The 18,127-nt window shown below is 36.5% G+C and overlaps 2 protein-coding genes across 6 annotated transcripts in view; one reads left to right on the plus strand and one right to left on the minus strand.

Annotated features, from left to right (window-relative positions):
* The window catches only part of esyt2b (extended synaptotagmin-like protein 2b), a 38,467-nt gene extending 30,890 nt beyond the window's left edge, over window positions 1-7,577 (minus strand). The window contains exon 1 of one of the 3 annotated variants that reach the window (XM_051115853.1): window positions 6,716-7,577. In XM_051115853.1, coding sequence (XP_050971810.1) covers window positions 6,716-7,105 — 390 coding nt within the window. In that variant the 5' untranslated portion in view covers window positions 7,106-7,577. The remainder of the gene's footprint in view (window positions 1-6,715) is intronic. The other 2 variants (XM_051115855.1, XM_051115856.1) reach the window with 2 other exon arrangements.
* A 1,598-nt stretch (window positions 7,578-9,175) lies between these two features.
* Window positions 9,176-18,002, plus strand: dync2i1 (dynein 2 intermediate chain 1). Of its 3 annotated transcripts, XM_051113747.1 has the most exons (22): window positions 9,203-9,308; window positions 9,573-9,626; window positions 9,706-10,441; window positions 10,515-10,570; window positions 10,749-10,991; window positions 11,103-11,171; window positions 11,916-11,990; window positions 12,329-12,551; window positions 12,643-12,743; window positions 12,868-12,993; window positions 13,212-13,323; window positions 13,433-13,527; window positions 13,740-13,869; window positions 14,012-14,184; window positions 14,305-14,467; window positions 15,388-15,492; window positions 15,913-15,974; window positions 16,057-16,108; window positions 16,289-16,449; window positions 16,562-16,693; window positions 16,865-17,088; window positions 17,255-18,002. In XM_051113747.1, exons 1-22 carry the CDS (start codon window positions 9,294-9,296, stop codon window positions 17,430-17,432), a joined length of 3,285 nt encoding a protein of 1,094 aa, XP_050969704.1. In that variant the 5' UTR covers window positions 9,203-9,293; the 3' UTR covers window positions 17,433-18,002. The 3 variants fall into 3 exon arrangements, with proteins under 3 accessions (XP_050969705.1, XP_050969704.1, XP_050969706.1); XM_051113748.1 differs by lacking the exon at window positions 9,573-9,626 and having other exon boundaries at window positions 9,176-9,308; XM_051113749.1 differs by lacking the exon at window positions 11,103-11,171.
* The last annotated feature ends 125 nt before the right edge of the window (window positions 18,003-18,127 follow it).

Raw genomic sequence — 18,127 nt, forward strand, 5'->3', positions numbered from 1 at the left:
ATTGTAATGTTTTAATAGCCTATTAACCATAAAGGTACAGCTGTCATAAAACCCGAGAGAAAGGCTGCATGGCTAGAAACTGCTCATCAATTGAATGCACAAGTAGCAATGTTAAAATGCTGTCATATATTGTAAAAAATGTCATTACATTTTGGACACGATACATTAAATGCAGTCGGCTGTAGCCTGCTATATTTTATTTATTTGATTAGTTTAAGTTATCTTTATCTGTATACTTTTATTTTTGGACTGATAATAAAGTCAAATAATTGTATGTGAGAGAGTCAGTGGCAATATCAGTGGGCTCCTATTGGTCAGTGTTATAGGAACTTAGCTTAGCCTGACAGTTAGCCTGCTCCAGACCAGGTTGGTTTCCCAGCATAAGTTGCCAGAGTGACTGAGCTTGAGCTATGGTAAATTTGCTTTCTAAAAACCAAATCAAGTGACAATAAGTCAGAGTAACTGAAATAAGCCTGGCTTATTTGGTAAACTTGTTTTATGAAACCGCCCCCAGGTCAAAGTCTTGAACTGACCCACATCCACAAAAGAATAACAAAGGATGTTGTCATACAGAAGTAAATTTTTAAGGCCATTGAAATCAGTGTTCATGCATTTAAAGGTGATGTGCAACAGAAGCCAGCTAATTTGTGGTGAAAAGGTGATTGGGAGTACAGGGAGAAAATAGGGCTGGGTAAAAAATATAGACTTCTTGATTTTAATCGATTCTCGTTTTTACGAAATTATATAGATTCTTAAAGACCAAGGAATGACTAGTCAAGACTGTTTTCAGCCTACTGAAATCTGCTTTTGTCTCATGTTATCACTCAATCAGTGTTTTAGCTGTGCAAAGACGTCAATAGAGGGTATGTACGTGACGTCACCGTCAGCTGGAGTTTCTGCGGCTCCACCCACTGAGTGGCAAAGAGACTGAGTAGCAGCATTGGTGTCAGCGTGAATGCAACAGAACTCACTAAACACATCTAAGACGAGAAAGAGCTTTGCGATTGACTGTACAAATACATTTGAAAAAAAATTACAAGAGGTATATTTTTGCAGACTACCTAAAGCTACAGAAGAGGGAAGCAAATGAATCACTGCAATTCACAGAAACAAAATGGACTCCAGGCAGTGAAACACAGATTTGCATGTTAATATGTTGAATCTTGCGGGAAAAATCATACCCTATATATTGTATTATTATTATTATATATCGTATTGACAACTCATCAATTAAATATTTTCTGTCTTATATTCTGCATTACTGAATGTTTTTAAATAAAAACTATATAAGGTTGAGGTGGACGATATAAAAAACATTGATTTAAATGAACACTGGATTTAGACCAACCTAGTTTGTATTTAGAAAATGCTTTCACAGGCAAATTTGCTTTATTTATTTCACTGGTGTCAAAATTAGGCATATATAAATGTCAGAAAACACAATTCCTGGCTGCATATCAATATCCATGGACCACTGGATATTTGGTAAGTTGTAAGGAACACTATATCGAATCCAGCAACCTTTAGTTTTATCTGATTATTGTTTGTTTTACTCACGTTTCAGCAACTTCTCTATTAAATCCATTCATTCAGCAGGCTCTTTTGCCACTCGGTCCTGCTGAGGGTGGGTGTGTGTCGGTGGAAAAGTGACATCAATGCATACCCTCTATGTAACAGCTTACAATATGACACTTAACGTCTCATTTATCTTCTACATATTTGGTGACCATAAACTTGTTAATCAGCTAGAAAACTTAATTTTAGGAGAAGAGCAATTTGCCACCATATAACATATTATACTTTTAAAGTATATATTATACTGTCAAATTTTTATGAAAGCCACCATTTAAATGTTTATATTTCAAAAAACTAACTGGAGTAGAAATATAATTATGTAATTGTATCTTCAGTATTAAAAAAAAAAACATAACTGAATGTAATTTAAGCATTTTTATACAAATCCGTTAATTTAAACCATCAGTATTACTAGTACAAACTGACTCTCAAGTATATTTCACAGCATTAGCTGAAAGTTTTTTTTTCGTTTAGAAACTTTGGCATGTACTGTACCTGATGTATATCCAAAATAATCAATATTGAATCAAATCACAAGCTTGTGAATCAGAATTGAATAGAATCGTGACATTTGTGTCAAAACCCAGCCTTATGAGAAAGAGAGCACAGTTTTTCCCATATAGTTTTCCCTCAAGTTTTGCTTGTATAGAGCTGTAACTGTAATACATATTATAACAGCTCACTGTCCTTCCACTGACAACCTTTGCAGCTTTCTTCCATATTCTGGTATGTAAAGTCTTTGCATGACTCCCGTCAACGCAGAATTCTAAAAAACGTTAACCTAGAGTGATATAAACCTGGCATGAATTATGATATGACTGTTCAGAATGAGTTCTATCTGACTTATGACCGAAAGTGGCCCAAATCAGAATCAAAATGATCAGATTTCATGTGGTTTGTGCTATTTGCATCATTATGAAAAGAAAAACAGATCTGAACATATTAGCAAAACAAAAAGAAAAATAGGATTTCGAACACTTTTGTCTGAATGTAGCCTCACCTACCACAAAAGCCCCCTGTAATTTAACATCTTAAAACTGAAACTTTAAATTATAAACAAATGCTACACACAAGCAAAACAAACGTATAGGGCACATTTGAATCTCATCACTATGGTAACACAGCTGCAAAACCATAAACGCTTCTCTCCAAGACATTAAGCAAAAGCTGAAAGGAAAATCTCAGTTAAGCCACATCAGGTTAGCGGAGAATACAATGCGCGCTCAGCATGAGAAGATAATGCGTTTGTGGCACCTATGAAGCTAACCACCTTCTTTTGTCCTATAATAGTAACATTATTATTTTCATCTCAAGAGACAACGGGGGGGGGGTTGGTGGGTGACTTCCTTCTGCAGTGCAATCACTCTGAATTTATTTTAAAGGCTAAACAGTGTTGGTGTAGCTTCGAGCAGAGTACCATATATGACAGCACAGCACTTTTTTTTTTCCATCAAGCTCACCCACTGACATATTCTAGCATAACCATCAATCAAGCCAAATAGGTCTGGACATAGATAGAGCTACTATAACCAGCACTAGACTTCGGGTGTCCCTTCAAAATGAATACTGACTATTTTGTTTAGTATTAATGATATGTGGGGAAAGACACTGAAAGTTCCCATGGTAACTGTGTTACTATGGTCACTAGAGATGTCTGAGGATTTCTCTTCATTGACAAGAGCATAGAGAGATATCTATGGAATGCATCTAATCAGATTGTAGAGTTGCCACAGTACAGTAAAGTTGAGATGTTAAGCCTATAGAGTCCTGACAGTGACATCATTTGATGAGAATGTGATAATCTGTGATGTAAACTGTTCTTTCTATCTATAGGCATATAGGGAGTTGTCATGGAAGTTAAAAAAAACTTGCTTGTGCTCACTGACATATGTTTAAAGAAGTTATTACATGGATTTACATATTTTGTAACTTTGAACTCTGTAATGCATTTAACTAGACATTAGTGTGGCAAGATTGAAGCCTTTAGGCAAGAGATTTTAAGACCCAGATTCTTTAAGACCCATGTTGTTTAAGACCGCTTCCCGAGAACCTAGGCTAACACACTTTCCAGGAACTACAGAAAAACTGGACGAACAAGTCATCAGTGTTTCAAAAGATACTTCTTGGTTTAAAAGCATGGCACCACAAAACATGAATAATCACCAGCGCCACTGATGTGAAATATTTTCTTAGAAATAATGTTCTTAGAAAAATGACAACAACAACTTAAAACTCATCAACATAAACCAGTTCAACTGACTTTTAATCTCACACAGACAAGTTGACTCATGCCAGAATGTTACTTGATTAAGGCTCCAGAGCAGTTGAAGACTAAGAAGATTACATGCATTACATGAAAACATGCAACAATTTGGGAATCCATTATTGGAAATCCCATATGAACTGACCACTAATTTATTATTCACTAGATATCCCCAACAAGGATGGTAATGCACTGTGAATAGTTGGCTAAGCTTTTCTGCACCAGCACTTTAAACTTTCTCAAGGCTCCAGAGGGCATCTCCCTTCACCACCATTCATCATTTCTAACAATAAAACATTTCTAACATCTCCCTTTCAAAACATGTCACATGATTTCACCAGAAACGAGCTGCAGGCTGAGTATAATCCTTCAACACCATCTTGGTCTTAAGTAGCACGGGTATATTTGTAGCAATAGCCAACAAAACATTGTATGGGTAAAATTATCAATTTTTCTTTTACGCCAAAAATCATTAGGATATTAAAAAAAGACTGTGTTCCATGAAGATATTTTGTATATGTCCTACAGTAAATATCTCAAAACTTTATCAATTTTTTTTTGTACCCTCAGATTCCAGATTTTCAAATAGTTGTATCTCAAATATTGTAATAGAATAGAATTTAAGAATAGAATAGAATTAGAATTTTCTATATTTCTGCATAAATATAACACAAAACATCATCAGATTTTCACACAAGTCCTTAAAGTTGACAAAGAGAATCCAGTCAAACAAACAAGACAAAAATATATATTTTGTCATTTAGTTATTGAGAAAAATGATGCAGTGTTAAACATTTTCGAGGTGCAAAAGTATGTGCTTTCAGTATCTGTTGTGACCCCTGTTTGAAGCAATAACTGCAGGTAACGTTTTTTGTAACTGCTGATCAGTCCTGCACAACGACTTGAAGGAATTTTAGCCCATTCTTTAGTACAGAAACACTTGAACCCTGTGATGTTGGTGGGTTTCCTCCTAAGAACTGCTTGCTTCAGGTCCTTCCACAACATTTTAATTGGATTAAGGTCTGGACTTTCCAAAACATTACCTTTATTCTTGTTTAACCATTTTTTTGGTAGAATGACTTGTGCACTTGGGGTCGTTGTCTTGCTGTATGACTATGCATGCTGCATAGATTTTAGTTCATGGACAGATGTCCTGACATTTTCCTTTAGAGTTTGCTGGTATAATTCCGAATTTATTGTTCCATCAACGATGGCAAGTTGTCCTGGCCCAGATGCAGCAAAACAGGCCCAAACCACGATACTACCACCACCATGTTTCACAGACGGGATAAGGTTCTTCTTAAGCTGGAATGTTTTCTTTCCCCAAACATAGCACTTTTTTTAAAACCAAAATTATATTTAGGTCTCATCTGTCCACAAAATATTTCTCCAATAGCCTTCTGACTTGTCCTCATAAACTTTAGCAAACTGCAGACAGGCAGCAGTGTTTTTTGGAGAGTTGTGGCTTTCTCCTTGCAACCCTGCCATGCACACCATGGTTGTTCATTGTCTTCCTGATGATGGACTCATGAACTTCAACATTAACCAATGTGAGAAAGGCCTTTAGTTGCTTAGAAGTTATCCTGGGGTTCTTTGCAACCTCTGAAACTATCATACATCTTGCTTTGGAGTCTTTGTTGGTTGACCACTTCTGGGGAGGGTAACTGTGGTCTAGAATTTCCTCCATTTGTACACAATCTGTCTGACTGTGGATTTGTGAAGTCTAAACTCTTTAGAGATGGTTTTGTAACCTTTTCCAGCCTGATGAGCAACAACAACTCTTTTTCTGAGAGAAAATCTCTTTCCTCAGAGATCTCCTTTGTTTGTGCTATGACTCACTTTCACAAACATGATCAGACTTTAATAGATCCCTGTTCTTTACATAAAACAGGGCATAAACTGACAACTAATTGTCATCCTATTGACTGAACAGACAGATTCTAATTTTACTTTAAAATTAACTGGTTAACGCTGGATAATTTTTCATAATAAATAAATGACAAAGTATATATTTTCATCTCATTTGTTTACTTGGGTACTCTCTGTCAATTTTCAAAACTGAACTTTTTGGTCATATCTATGCAGAAATATAGAAAATTCTAAAGGGTTCACAAACTTTCAAGCAGCACTGTACATCAGTGGAAAGCTTCTTTATTCAGTTTTCAGCTGATGTATAAAATTGACCCTTATGACTGGTATTGTGGTCCAGGGTCACATCTGAAAAGCTAACTACAGTTAACCACTTAATTGTTATTTACAAATTTGTAGCACTCTGTTTTTGTAGTATACAGTCTGCAGGACAGTGAATCCTCTTTTTCAGCTACACACACTGACCTTGGTTCTCACCCTTCAGGTCCAAATATCTCATTACATAATGTGCATTTACTTTGTTGCACTTGGCTTTTAATTACAGCCACGATGAGCAGAGGCTCAAGATAATGCTTATACAAGATAAAAATAGACAGAAAATTGGTAGAGACACATGCGGCATCATTTGGAAAAATACTGTTCACCTTCACAGGCAAAAGGGCAGAAAGTCTTGGTCTGCCTTATGTCTGACAGCCTGGGATCAGCTGGGATCCAAACTTAGTTGTTTCAAGCAGAGTTTACTGAATGGACACAACATTGCAAGCAAACAATATGTCCTAATTTAATAAACCTGAGTAAAACAAAACAACTTTGAACAAGGAAACTTTGTCCTGTGCTTATCATATTTCAAACTTTAAACAACATTACCACCCACGAAGTTGCTGCCCATCAATCCTATCAAATTCCACTAAAGAGAGCTCATTCTGTCTTTTTAGTCCAGCTTGGTGAGGGAGTTTTATGATTTAGAAAAAAAAAATAAACTCGGAAAAAAAGAGGAGTTAAACTCACCCATGATGGTAACTCAGTTGCCTCCAGCTCCTGTTTAACCGTGTCCTCTTGCTCAAAAAAGGAAAGTGCTCTATTCAACCTAGTGTTCTTACATCTCGTGTTTCTTCTCCAAAAGAAAAATATCGTGAGTGCGATTAAAAGCCAGCTAAAACTGAACTCAAAATAACCCAAGACATATATGGGAAAGATAATGACGAAGGTCTTGGCGAACTGCAGCCACGTGCGTGTCAGTTCGCTGGTGCAGGACGGGGAGTCCTGGCTGAGCTCCGCGGGTGAGATGGAAGGAATCGCCCCGTTGGTTGGTTCAGTTTGTCCGCTATCCTTTTGTCCCGAGGCACCTGCTGTTTGAGAAAGATTTCCGCGCACAGCCGTCATTATGTCCTCTCTCATATTCAGCGTGGACGAAATGTTACGAACGGCTGTCAAACGTGTACATTTTGCTTTAATGCAAAAGCTTCGAGAGTAAACAAGATACTTCAGAACATCCCGTGGACCGCACGCCGTGGTTCAAGTACAACACTCGGCTAAATCAATTTGAGGATGTTTTCACGTTAGTTCCCCCGTACACCAGCCCATTTTGACGCGGATATTGGCTCGCTTTGCTTCAAGTCTAGCTGTGCATAACTGAAGACCCAACTCAGCTGTCGCCAGCGCCTCTGTGCGTGCGCCGTCTGGTTCGCTCCTGCTGGCTGGTGTGTTCTGGAGAAGCGTGTGCTGTTGTGTTGGTTTATGACAGACAGCTGATCGCTTCACACACGCACACACACACACACACAGCGGGACTCAGGAGGTCAGTGAGTGTCGAGGACAGCGCAAACTCGCCACCCTGAGCCAAGCAACTGCAATACACAAACAATGACACAGAGAAGCGACTCCCAAGTGTTAACTGCTAATTAAAGAACAGCAGCAAAAAGCTGCTCGTTTAATACTTTGTTCATACTTCCAGGTAGACTGTTTGTGCCAAAAGTCTGTCGTGCGTTCATCTCAGTTTTATGCTTTATTTATGAGTTTTTAAGTTGCTGAACGCAGGACAGGGAGGACGACATAAATAACATAACAATAACAGTAGACATATGCTGAATTAGCCTATGGGTTATTCCTGGGATTCGGTAACATTTCATCATTCCCACTTCAGGTATTAAGGACCTTTTATTATTTTCTGTTTTTTATTTATTTATGTTTTTTATAGATTTAGACAGCTTTTTTTCTCAACCACGTAACGGATAAAACTGAATGGTTTAAAATGGATTTTACAGAGAACTTGTTATAAAACAAACATCTACCTACTGCATGTGTCTCTCATACTAATTTAAAGATAACAAATATAACATTTATCATAATTTACACATTTGTGACCCTGGACCACAAACCCAGTCATAAGGGTCATTTTTTGACAATCAGCATTATACATCTTCTAAAAGCTGAGTAAATAAACTTTCCATTAATGTATGGTTTGTTAGGATAGGACAATATTTGGCCAAGATACAACTATTTAAAAACTCTGGAATCTGAGGGTGAAAAAAATCAAAATGCTGAGAAAACTGCCTTTAAAGTTGTCCAAATAAAGTTCTTAGCAATGCATATTACTAATCAAGAATTAATTTTTGGCATAAAAGAAAAATCTATAATTTTGATCAATACAGTATATTGTTGGCTATTGCCTAAAATATATCTGTGTTTGTGGTCCAGGGTCACATTTTTATAGGACTGAAGCTAAAAATACACAAATTGTGTGTAACTGACAAATTGTGTAAAAATAAATAAATAAATAAACACTGAGTTGTTAAGCTTGACAATACCCTCCCTGACTATATTATATGACAAAAAATATGAATAAAAAGTATGATACTACTAACCATTTTCTGCACCACTATTACAGACCTGAATGATGTCACATATGTGTGGAGTCTAAATTATTATGGGCATAGAATGGTTAGTGTGACAGGGTTGAGTTCAGACAGAGGGACATAAATTTAGTGTCTGTTTTTATAAAATATCTTGCAGTTATTACAAAAATTATTTTTCACAAGAAAAGTACACAAATTACATTATTCATTATGAACTGAAATATTACGAAATCACAAGAATGACTCTTATACTCCTGTACTATTTTTATAATATATTTCTATATAGTAAGAGTATGCAGTTACAAATTCACCAGTAGACAAATATTGCCTTTTATAAACGAATAAAAAAGAACATAAACGTCAACATATACAAATTTAACAAGTAACAAGTAGGCAATGACTGTAAATATGGGCAACTGTATAGTACAAAGCAAGCACTATCATATTTTATATTGTGTGCTGTGTATGTCACATTATTAAACACATCTTGTTAGTTCGATTTTTCGATTATTATCTCAATTCGACAGTGTTGCCATAGTAATATTTGTAACGCGCGATTGCTCTTTGCTCGATTTGCTCAGTCTGTTGTTACCAAGGCTTGGCAGGTTACCATAGCAGCATTAAACTGCGCGTGCGCTTTAGCCGTATAGCGGTATGGCGGTGAAAGCTGTCAACATAACTTTGTGATTGTTGGATTGAAAAGGAGTAGCGAGAAGAAGATCGCTGAAGTAATGTACCCTGTGAAGGTAAAGAAACGCTTATTTCGTATGGAGCAGCTGTTGTCTAGCGATTGTTTTTTTTTCTTAAAAATTTTACAGCTGAACAGCTCGATTAGCCACTCATCGATAGCCAAATAAAACTGAACTGTGTCATATAATCATATAAACATCACATAAACACTTGGTATTTAAAGAATCGTCTTGTAAGTAAGCAGTATTTAGTTAGTAGTTATGTTAGGTAATCGACTCACAGTAACACATTTGCTGTCCATTTCCTCGTCCTCTCATAAGAAAATAACAAAAGAAGATACTTGGAGGTCTGATGACTTAAAAGTGCACATTCAGGTAATCTGCAGTTTGTTTGTGTGTAAGAAAAACAAAAGGTTTAAAAGCACAACCCATAAAAGTGTCATTGTTTTGTCAGGCACACAATGAGGAGAGCAAAAGAAGATCCAAACGAGAAGAGGAGCACAGAAAATACAGGGATGGAGAATCTCTGGATCGCCGACACAGAGACCCTGATCGAGATGCAAGGAGCGAGAAAGAAAAAGAAAAACTGAGAGAGAGAGAAAGCACAAAGGAGAGGAGTAAACACAGAGACCCAGACAGGGATAGAAACCAGGATATCAAGGGGGAAGACATTAAGGAGGATAGATATAAAGAGAGAAAGAGAGAACGAGAGAGAGAGAACAGACACAGAGACGGAGATGAAGAAGAAAAAAGACACAATCGAGCTGAGAAGGAAAACAGTGAAAGACGGAGGGATAGAGAAAAGGACAGATATAAAGACAGGGACATAGACATGTACAATCAGGGGGACAGAGGTACAAGCAGGGAAAGGGAAAAAGATAGAGATAGAAGGAGAGCTGAGAGAGACAGGGAGCGAAGAAATGAAACAGATAGAAGGAAAGAGCGAAGAGAAGGAGAAAAAGAAGAAAGGGAGAGAAACAAAGACAGAGACAGGGAGCGAAAAAGTGAAATGGATAAAAGGAAAGAACCAGAAAAAGAAGAAGGAGAGAGAGACAAAGAACGAGAGAGGAGAGAAAGACACAGAGCAAGAGAGAGTGAACAGAATCGACACGAATATGAGGAAAAACACAGGGACGGAGAAAGGAGAGAGAGACGCGGTGAGAAAGAACACTCTGGACACAAAGAAAAAGGTATGATTATTACAGTGTGTGCCTAAAGAAAGGTTAGGTTCAAACCAAAAAAATAATGATTTTTTTGTTTTAGAACACAGAAGGGATAGAGAAGACAGAGAGAAGAGAAGAAGGGATAAAGAAAGTCACGTAAGTCATTAGATTGTTGCTATTTTATAAGCAAGATATTATATTGATAATATAATAATAATGCCATTTTGACTGTACAGATATTATGGAGGAATATTTAAAAATTGTGGCTAGTTAACTCCTTTGAATGAGCTTCATTGGAACTGGAACTGTTTGCTAAAGTTGTTGCTTTCAACAGGTGCCAAACACAAGTCATTCTCGAGAAGCTGAAGAGCATGCCCAGGAGTGGAAAGTGTCAAAGGATTATTTCCACGGAATCAAAGATGGGGATAGGGAAAAGGCCAGGGAGAGGGAAGAGAGAGATAGACGGCGTGAAAGAAGGCACAAGGAGGCTTCAGACTCCAAGAGGAGTGACAGAGAGCGGAAACATAAAGATTCATCAAGCCATGATCTGAATGAAAGGATAAACAGAGACAAAGAGGTATAAACATTATCAGATAAATGCATGAGATTCAAGACATCAATTTGCTTTTGAGATTGGTGAGGTTATAAATCTCCACTATAAATGTTTTATATTTGTGTGGGTATGCAGGAACCTAACAAGATACCTCAGGTAACATGGAGGTCTATTCAAGCTGAAATCAGTGATCCAGAGAACCCTGTAAGATTTGTGTTTAAAGTTCAGTTACAATAAGTTAAAGCAGGCATGAAATGAAATTCAGCCTAACTGATGCATGTCACTGATCTTATTTAGAATGATTCATCTGTGCACTTTTTTTTGACCTTGCTGTGTTTATCTTCTGTGGAAAACATCCTTTAGTGTATGAAAATATAAGTAATGATTTTTCAGAGATAAGACAACAACTGCATGAAAACTTCATATTGTTTATTACACTTGATGGTTTCTTGTTGTTTTTTTTAGCACTTTAACTGTCACTAGTGTTCTGCATGCACATTAAATTCCAAATGTCAATTAAAGGAGAAGTCCACTTCCAAAACAAAGATTCACATATAATGTACTCACCCCCTTGTCATCCAAGTTGTTCATGTCTTTCTTTCTTAAGTCGTAAAGAAATTATTTTTTAAAGCATTTTTCTCCATATAATGGACTGATATGGTGCCCCGATTTTGAACTTCCAAAATGCAGTTTAAATGCAGCTTCAAACAATCCCAAATATGGTTGTAAACAATCCCAGCTGAGGAAGAAGGGTCTTATAATTTCTTTACGACTGAAGAAAGACAAAACTCAATATTTCCCTCAGAAGCTAATATTTAAAATTGTTTCATTGCATCTCTTCATTTTTACATTTTAATCTGTTTCTACTTTCTAGCTCTACTGTACATTTTGAGTAAAAGAGTAAACACACATTATGGCTAATATGACTGCATGTCTTTGTGTTTAAAGGTGGAGAATGAAGAAGCTGAAGAGGACAAACAATCAAGCAAAGATTATCATAATGATTATGAGGAAGATTTTGAGGTGTGATGCAGTTTAGTGTTCCCATTACATATATGACTTATGTTTGATAGTACACAATACTATAAATGGTCAGAAATGACCCTCATTGTCCCTCATTTTTTACCATTTATAGTATTCTGTACTATCATGTCTTACTGACATGAAGTGTTTCACATGAAGTGTTTCATCATTTATAATACAAGTTAACCTAAATATGAATTCTTCGTTTATATTGCCCTAATACCTAATTTTAATCTTAATGGTTATAACCAATTATAACCAACAAACTTCATCAAAATTCTTATTCCTTGCTTCTTATTTCACATTTTATTATGCCATCATTTTGGTGATGCTTTTAGGATTATGAGGAGGACTTTGAGGATGTTGGTGAAGAGGATGATGATAATGAGGAGGAGGAGAAAGAGGAACATGACAATAAAGCGAGAGAAGGCAAGAGGGAGTTGAGTCCCAAGAGAAGGGAGGAGATTGAAGCCATCCAGAAAGCCATTGATGAGGAAAATGAGAGAATCTACTCTGCAAGATCAAAGCCCACAACCACAGAGTCAGCTGTCACCCAGAGAGGTAGTTAAACAAAGGTTAATGTTAATTTGCACATTTCACTGGTGAAGACCTAGATCTGACCTAAAGCTGTGCTTTTGTTGTGTTTTCACAGAAAGGCACTCTGACAGAAGTCAAACACATGGCAAAATTATTGATTTTGTATCAGCAAAACAGCGAGAGATCAGTCAGAAAGTGGCCAAGAAACAGAAGCAAGTTCTCCATCTTCATAATAATCTAATTAGATCTTATTAGAAGAACAAACTTTTTTTAAAATGAAATAAAATGCTTTTGTTGACTAATTAATTACATTAATTTTTTTTTTTTTATTTGAAGGAAGCGCAGTGAAGAACTTCTGCGTCTGATTGATTTAGACTTCTCCATCACCTTTTCTCTGCTGGACCTGCCTCCGGTCAATGAGTATGACATGTACATCAAGAATTTTGGAACAGCCAATACAAAACAGGTTAGAAATCTAGGACATTGTAGGTACTTTTATAGTACAAAAGGGCAATGGTGATATATGAAGTATTTAGCCATATCGCATGAGACTAATGAATTAGCACAGGACAAATCTGACATTCTATCTACCAAATCTTCAACCAAATCCAAATCGTCAACTAAATAAGTTTTTTTTTTTTTTTTTTCCTGCTCAAAATCTCATGAGATTTACTGTACCTCCAGGCTTATGTGCAGTGCAATGAAGACAACACTGATCGAGATATACAAACAGAAGAAGTAGAAATGACAGACAGATGGACACAACACCCACCAGAAGCAAATGCAGCATGTGGAGGTATTGTGTTCATCATTGACTCTATCATTAGTAACGAATATCAAATGAAAATGTAAAAATAACAAATATAGACTATGATGTTGTATTTTGTTCTCTGAACTGTAACCAGGGTCTAAGGCATCTCAAGACACTGCAGATGAATCCACTTTAAGAATAAATATTAATTCTCAACGTCTGACTACTTTTTTACATTCTGCTGCACAGGTAAGGAATATTGTCAATGGATCTATTTTTATTTTTAAATGATTATGAACTGTTAAAATTATCAGTGCATATGTAAAATTATTCCTCACAAAAGTGCAAAAACATTTGCTCCTGCATTATTCTGTGATAGAAGTAGCTAAACAATATATGCGTATGTCACCCATAAACTGTCTGCTAAAGTACAATTATTTAAATATTTATTTGTATGTCAGGTGATGGCTGTTCTGATAGAGGAGAATATGGCAGAGAGTAATTCTGTCAGAAGACTTCGCTCTCAAACAGACGCACTGTCCTTTAGTGATGGCTGCATTCAACTCAATACCAAACTCCCCTTTCTGCATGGTAACGTTTTCTAAATTGCATTTACTGACTTGTTTACATGGAGAGGGGCCGATCGAAATGTTTGGCCTTAGTTTTCAGGACGTGTATGGCATACCTGGTACAGACACTGTATGTTCAATCATGTATATTCATCTACCTGCAGGTCGGAAGGTGAGTCTGCTGCAATTTTCTCAGGTCCAGAGACACACTCTTCTGTCTGTTCATCCTCCTTCCTCCAAAAACAGTGCTGTACGGCTTGACGGTGAAACAATCATCTGTGTTTGGAACATCTGGGAACCATCCAGACCTCAAAAAATTCTTCTTTACGAATCTGAGGTATGGAGGAGAACATACTGGAATCATTAAAATTTATTATTAATGTTTCTGATGTAACTGCTCTCCCATAACAGTCAATAAAATTCAATATATTTTTTTCTACTTGTTTACCCCTCTCAGGTGAAGTGTTGTTGTTTCAGTCCTGGTAAAGTTACACTAGTGTTTGCTGGTACAGAAGTAGGGTCAGTGGTGGTATGGGACCTCAGAGAACATTCTGGCACTCACTTGAACTTGGTGGTTGGCAAAGAGGTGTGGACGCTACGCTACCCGACCTTCTCAACAGGTCAGTCAGTGCTCACTGCTTCAGCTGCTGTGCCATCAAAATAAATAACTGATAAAACACAAGCATTTGCAAAACTGTTTATCTAACTTTACTTTTATTTAAATATAGATATTTGGAGTCAGGTCTCAGGTTAAAGGAGAAGGTCACTTCCAGAACAAAAATGTACAGTTAATTTACTCACCCCCTTGTCATCCAAGATGTTAATGTCTTTCTTTCTTCAGTCGTAAAGAAATTATGTTTTTTTTTTAGGCAAACATTTCAGGATTTCTCTCCATATAGTGGACTTCTATGGTGCCCCTGAGTTGAACTTCCAAAATGCAGTTTAAATGCAGCTTCAAAGGGCTCTAATTGATCCTAGCCAAGGAAGAAAGGTCTTATCTAGCAAAACGATTGGTTATTTATAAAAAAATAACGATTGGTTATTTTTATAAAAAAAAAAAAAAGAAAAGACAATTAATATACTTTTTGGCTCATCTTGTCTAGCTCTGCATAAGAGCTAGACAGTAAGAGTAGGTTAAAAAACTCCCATCTCATTTTTTTTTCCTCCATCTTAAAAATCGTCCAAAGTACCAACCCAGTGTGTGCAAAGAAGATCAAACAACCTTTACAAAAAAGGTAAAACAGCGATGTAGGATGATTTTGTTTTGCTAGATAAGACCCTTCTTCCTTTGACTGGGATCATTTAGAGCCCTTTTGAAACTGCATTTAAACTGCATTTTACTCGGGGGCACCATAGAAGTCCACTATATGGAGAGAAATCCTACAATGTTTTCCTCAAAAAACATAATTTCTTTTCACGTGAAGAAAGAAAGACATGAACATTTTGGATGACAAGGGGGTGAGTAAATTGTACATTTTTGTTCTGGAAGTGAACTTCTCCTTTAAAGTTAAACTGACCTGTGTTTTGTGTGTGCTTGCAGATGCTGTGCTTTCAGGGGTGGGTCATCTTTCTCCCGTGGTGTCCATTGAACCTGTAGTAGCGACTGCTGATACAAGTTCAAAGAGTGCAACTGCAGACATAGATGGTATGGCATACATTTTTTAAATAAATAAAATACACTACAATTCAAAAATTGGGGTCAGTAAAAATGTTTTTGAAAGAATGTATTAATTTGATAATGCATAGTTTTATAGTTTTATAAAATATTTGCTGTTCTTTTGAAGTTTCATTTATTAAAGAAGCAACACAAGCTGTTTTTAACATTGATAAGAAGAATTTTTTCTCACGTAACAGATTAATTTCTGAAGGATCGTGAGACACTGCCATCACAGTAATAAATTACATTTTAAAACATTTTAAATTAAATGCAATCTTGTTGTGCATAAGAGACTTCTTTCAAAAACATTTTAAAAATTGTACTCACTACCCACCAAACATTTTGAACAGTAATCTATATTTTGAAAATCACCAAAAGAAATTCTTTGTTTCCTTGCACAAAATCTAGAGTCTCTGGGACTGTCATTCCAGTTAGGATCTCTGGATGAAAATGGAGTGTTAACTCTCTGGGTATGTCTGCATTTCACCAATAACTTTATTTTACAGAAATAAAGTTTGGTTAATTAGATAAAGTATATTTTGTCTCTGACAGGTTGTGGTTGAGCTGCCAAAAGGAAATGAATCTGGATCTCAAACAGACCTAGGTAAGCCTAAGTTTAAAATTATTTGAACATGATTTGAATGATTTGAGCTGTAAAGCTGCTTTGAACAATGTGTAAAAATGCCATACATATGAATTGAGTTGAAATCATCCTTGAAATCATATTTTTATGCACATCTGTTAGACCTCTCTTATTTTAATACTTCTATGTTTCTCTTGGTAGGGCTTAGGCCTGGTGGTAAAGTTAAACTGCTCCACAGCTCCTCTCTACAGACCACTGAGAAATCACCTCAAGATGTTATAATGGGATTTGGACCTCCTGTGAGCCTTCAATTAAAGTTCCTCCCATCTGACTCAAATCATTACTTCATTGGTACCAACATGGTGGGTCTTGCATGAAAATATTGAAGAAAGTAAATATTTGGTTTGGTGGTATTTCCTATAAACTTTCATCTTGTTCTTAAAACTGTTTCTTCTTGTTCTTTCATTATTAAAGGGTCTGGTTAGACATGGTACGAGGCATAGCTTAAAAGTTCTTCCAAAGTTCTACAGATCGCAGTTTGATAGCTGTAGACCAGTGGAGGTCACGGCACTTGACTTCAGTCCTTCTGGGGAACCCTTGTTCTTGGTAAGCGCAGCTTCTATTGCTTTGTAATGTATGTGTATTTATGTTTTTCTGTGTTAGCAGTCATCGGTTATAAGTTACAGATGAAACAAGTGTTCCTTTACTCCCAGTTTTCATAGGTTCTAGCTGAAAGAATAGGAATACTATATTATCCCCTTTAATTTCTTACTTTAGGTTGGCTGCAGTGATGGAACAGTACGATTGCACTCTGTCCTGAGAGAAGATCCGTTGATGGAATGGTCTGGATGTTCCAGTGGCGCTCCTGTTCTGTCAGTGCAGTGGTCTCAGACACGTCCAGCTGTGTTCTGTGTTCTGGATGCTGCCTCTGATCTTCACATTTGGGACCTGACTGTGAAGGATTATGTGCCAGTCGTCACTGAGAATATACACAATGACCGGTAAAAAGCAAGGACATCAAATGTTAGATGTTTTTAATATGAAAAAAGTTCAGTTATTGTTATACAGTAAGATGATATGTCAGATAATTCCTCCATGTGTAATTACAGAGGTAGAGCATGTACCTCAGGCAACTGTTTTTAAAATCTTCTCTTTCCTATTTCACAGGGTGATAGCTATGGCAGTGTTCGGTGAGCCAGCCAAACAGAACACATTTTCTGGCGTTGCGCTTGCCAAGCAGTCTGGCAAGGTGGAGATTCAGTATTTTAAGGAGTCACTTACAGTGCCTAGCCCCGATGACAAAGAAAAACTTGATTCTTTTTTGCACAATGCTTTTTTGATGTGAGATGGATTCTCAGTCCAAATCAAGCAGTTCTATCTGATCCCAGATTCCAATTAGTTTCTAGTTAAATGCATAATATGCATATTTAATTAACAGAGGAAGACACAGAGACATTAAAGAAAGTCATGCACAGTATGGGCAGACCACGTAAATTATATTTCCTTGTCACATCAAAAAGGTACCTAAAGCTACATTGATGGTGGCTATAACAGCATGAAACAAATGATAAATGGTTGTTTATTACTGTCACAGTGGCTGTGCTTTTTGTTCTGTACAAATAACAAATGAACTTCCCTGGCTTAAAATGTATTATATCTGAAACTTTGCTGACGTTAGCTAGAACATGATGGTTTTGTTGCTGTAAACAGCATTTTGTAAGGTTTGATCAAACACTAAAGGGAGCACATAAATATGAGCTTTCTGTTCCTCAGGGATGTAAAGACATTATATCCATTTTGTATTATTTTACAATATGTACAACTGAATATTTACACTGAGTAGCATTTGAACAAGAATATATTTCTTATTTATGGTCTGTCATTTCTTCACTATCAAGTCTACTATCATACTGTAATTTTTAATGGATATTTTTTTATTAAAAAACAGTTAAATGTAGACGTTTTCTCGCGTTCTGTTCTTCACTATATTACCAACTGCAACTGTACAGCGAGGACTATCACCCTCACTTTGGATTTTTG

The sequence above is a fragment of the Labeo rohita genome, chromosome 7 (genome assembly GCF_022985175.1).
Source record: "Labeo rohita strain BAU-BD-2019 chromosome 7, IGBB_LRoh.1.0, whole genome shotgun sequence".
NCBI lineage: Eukaryota > Metazoa > Chordata > Actinopteri > Cypriniformes > Cyprinidae > Labeo > Labeo rohita.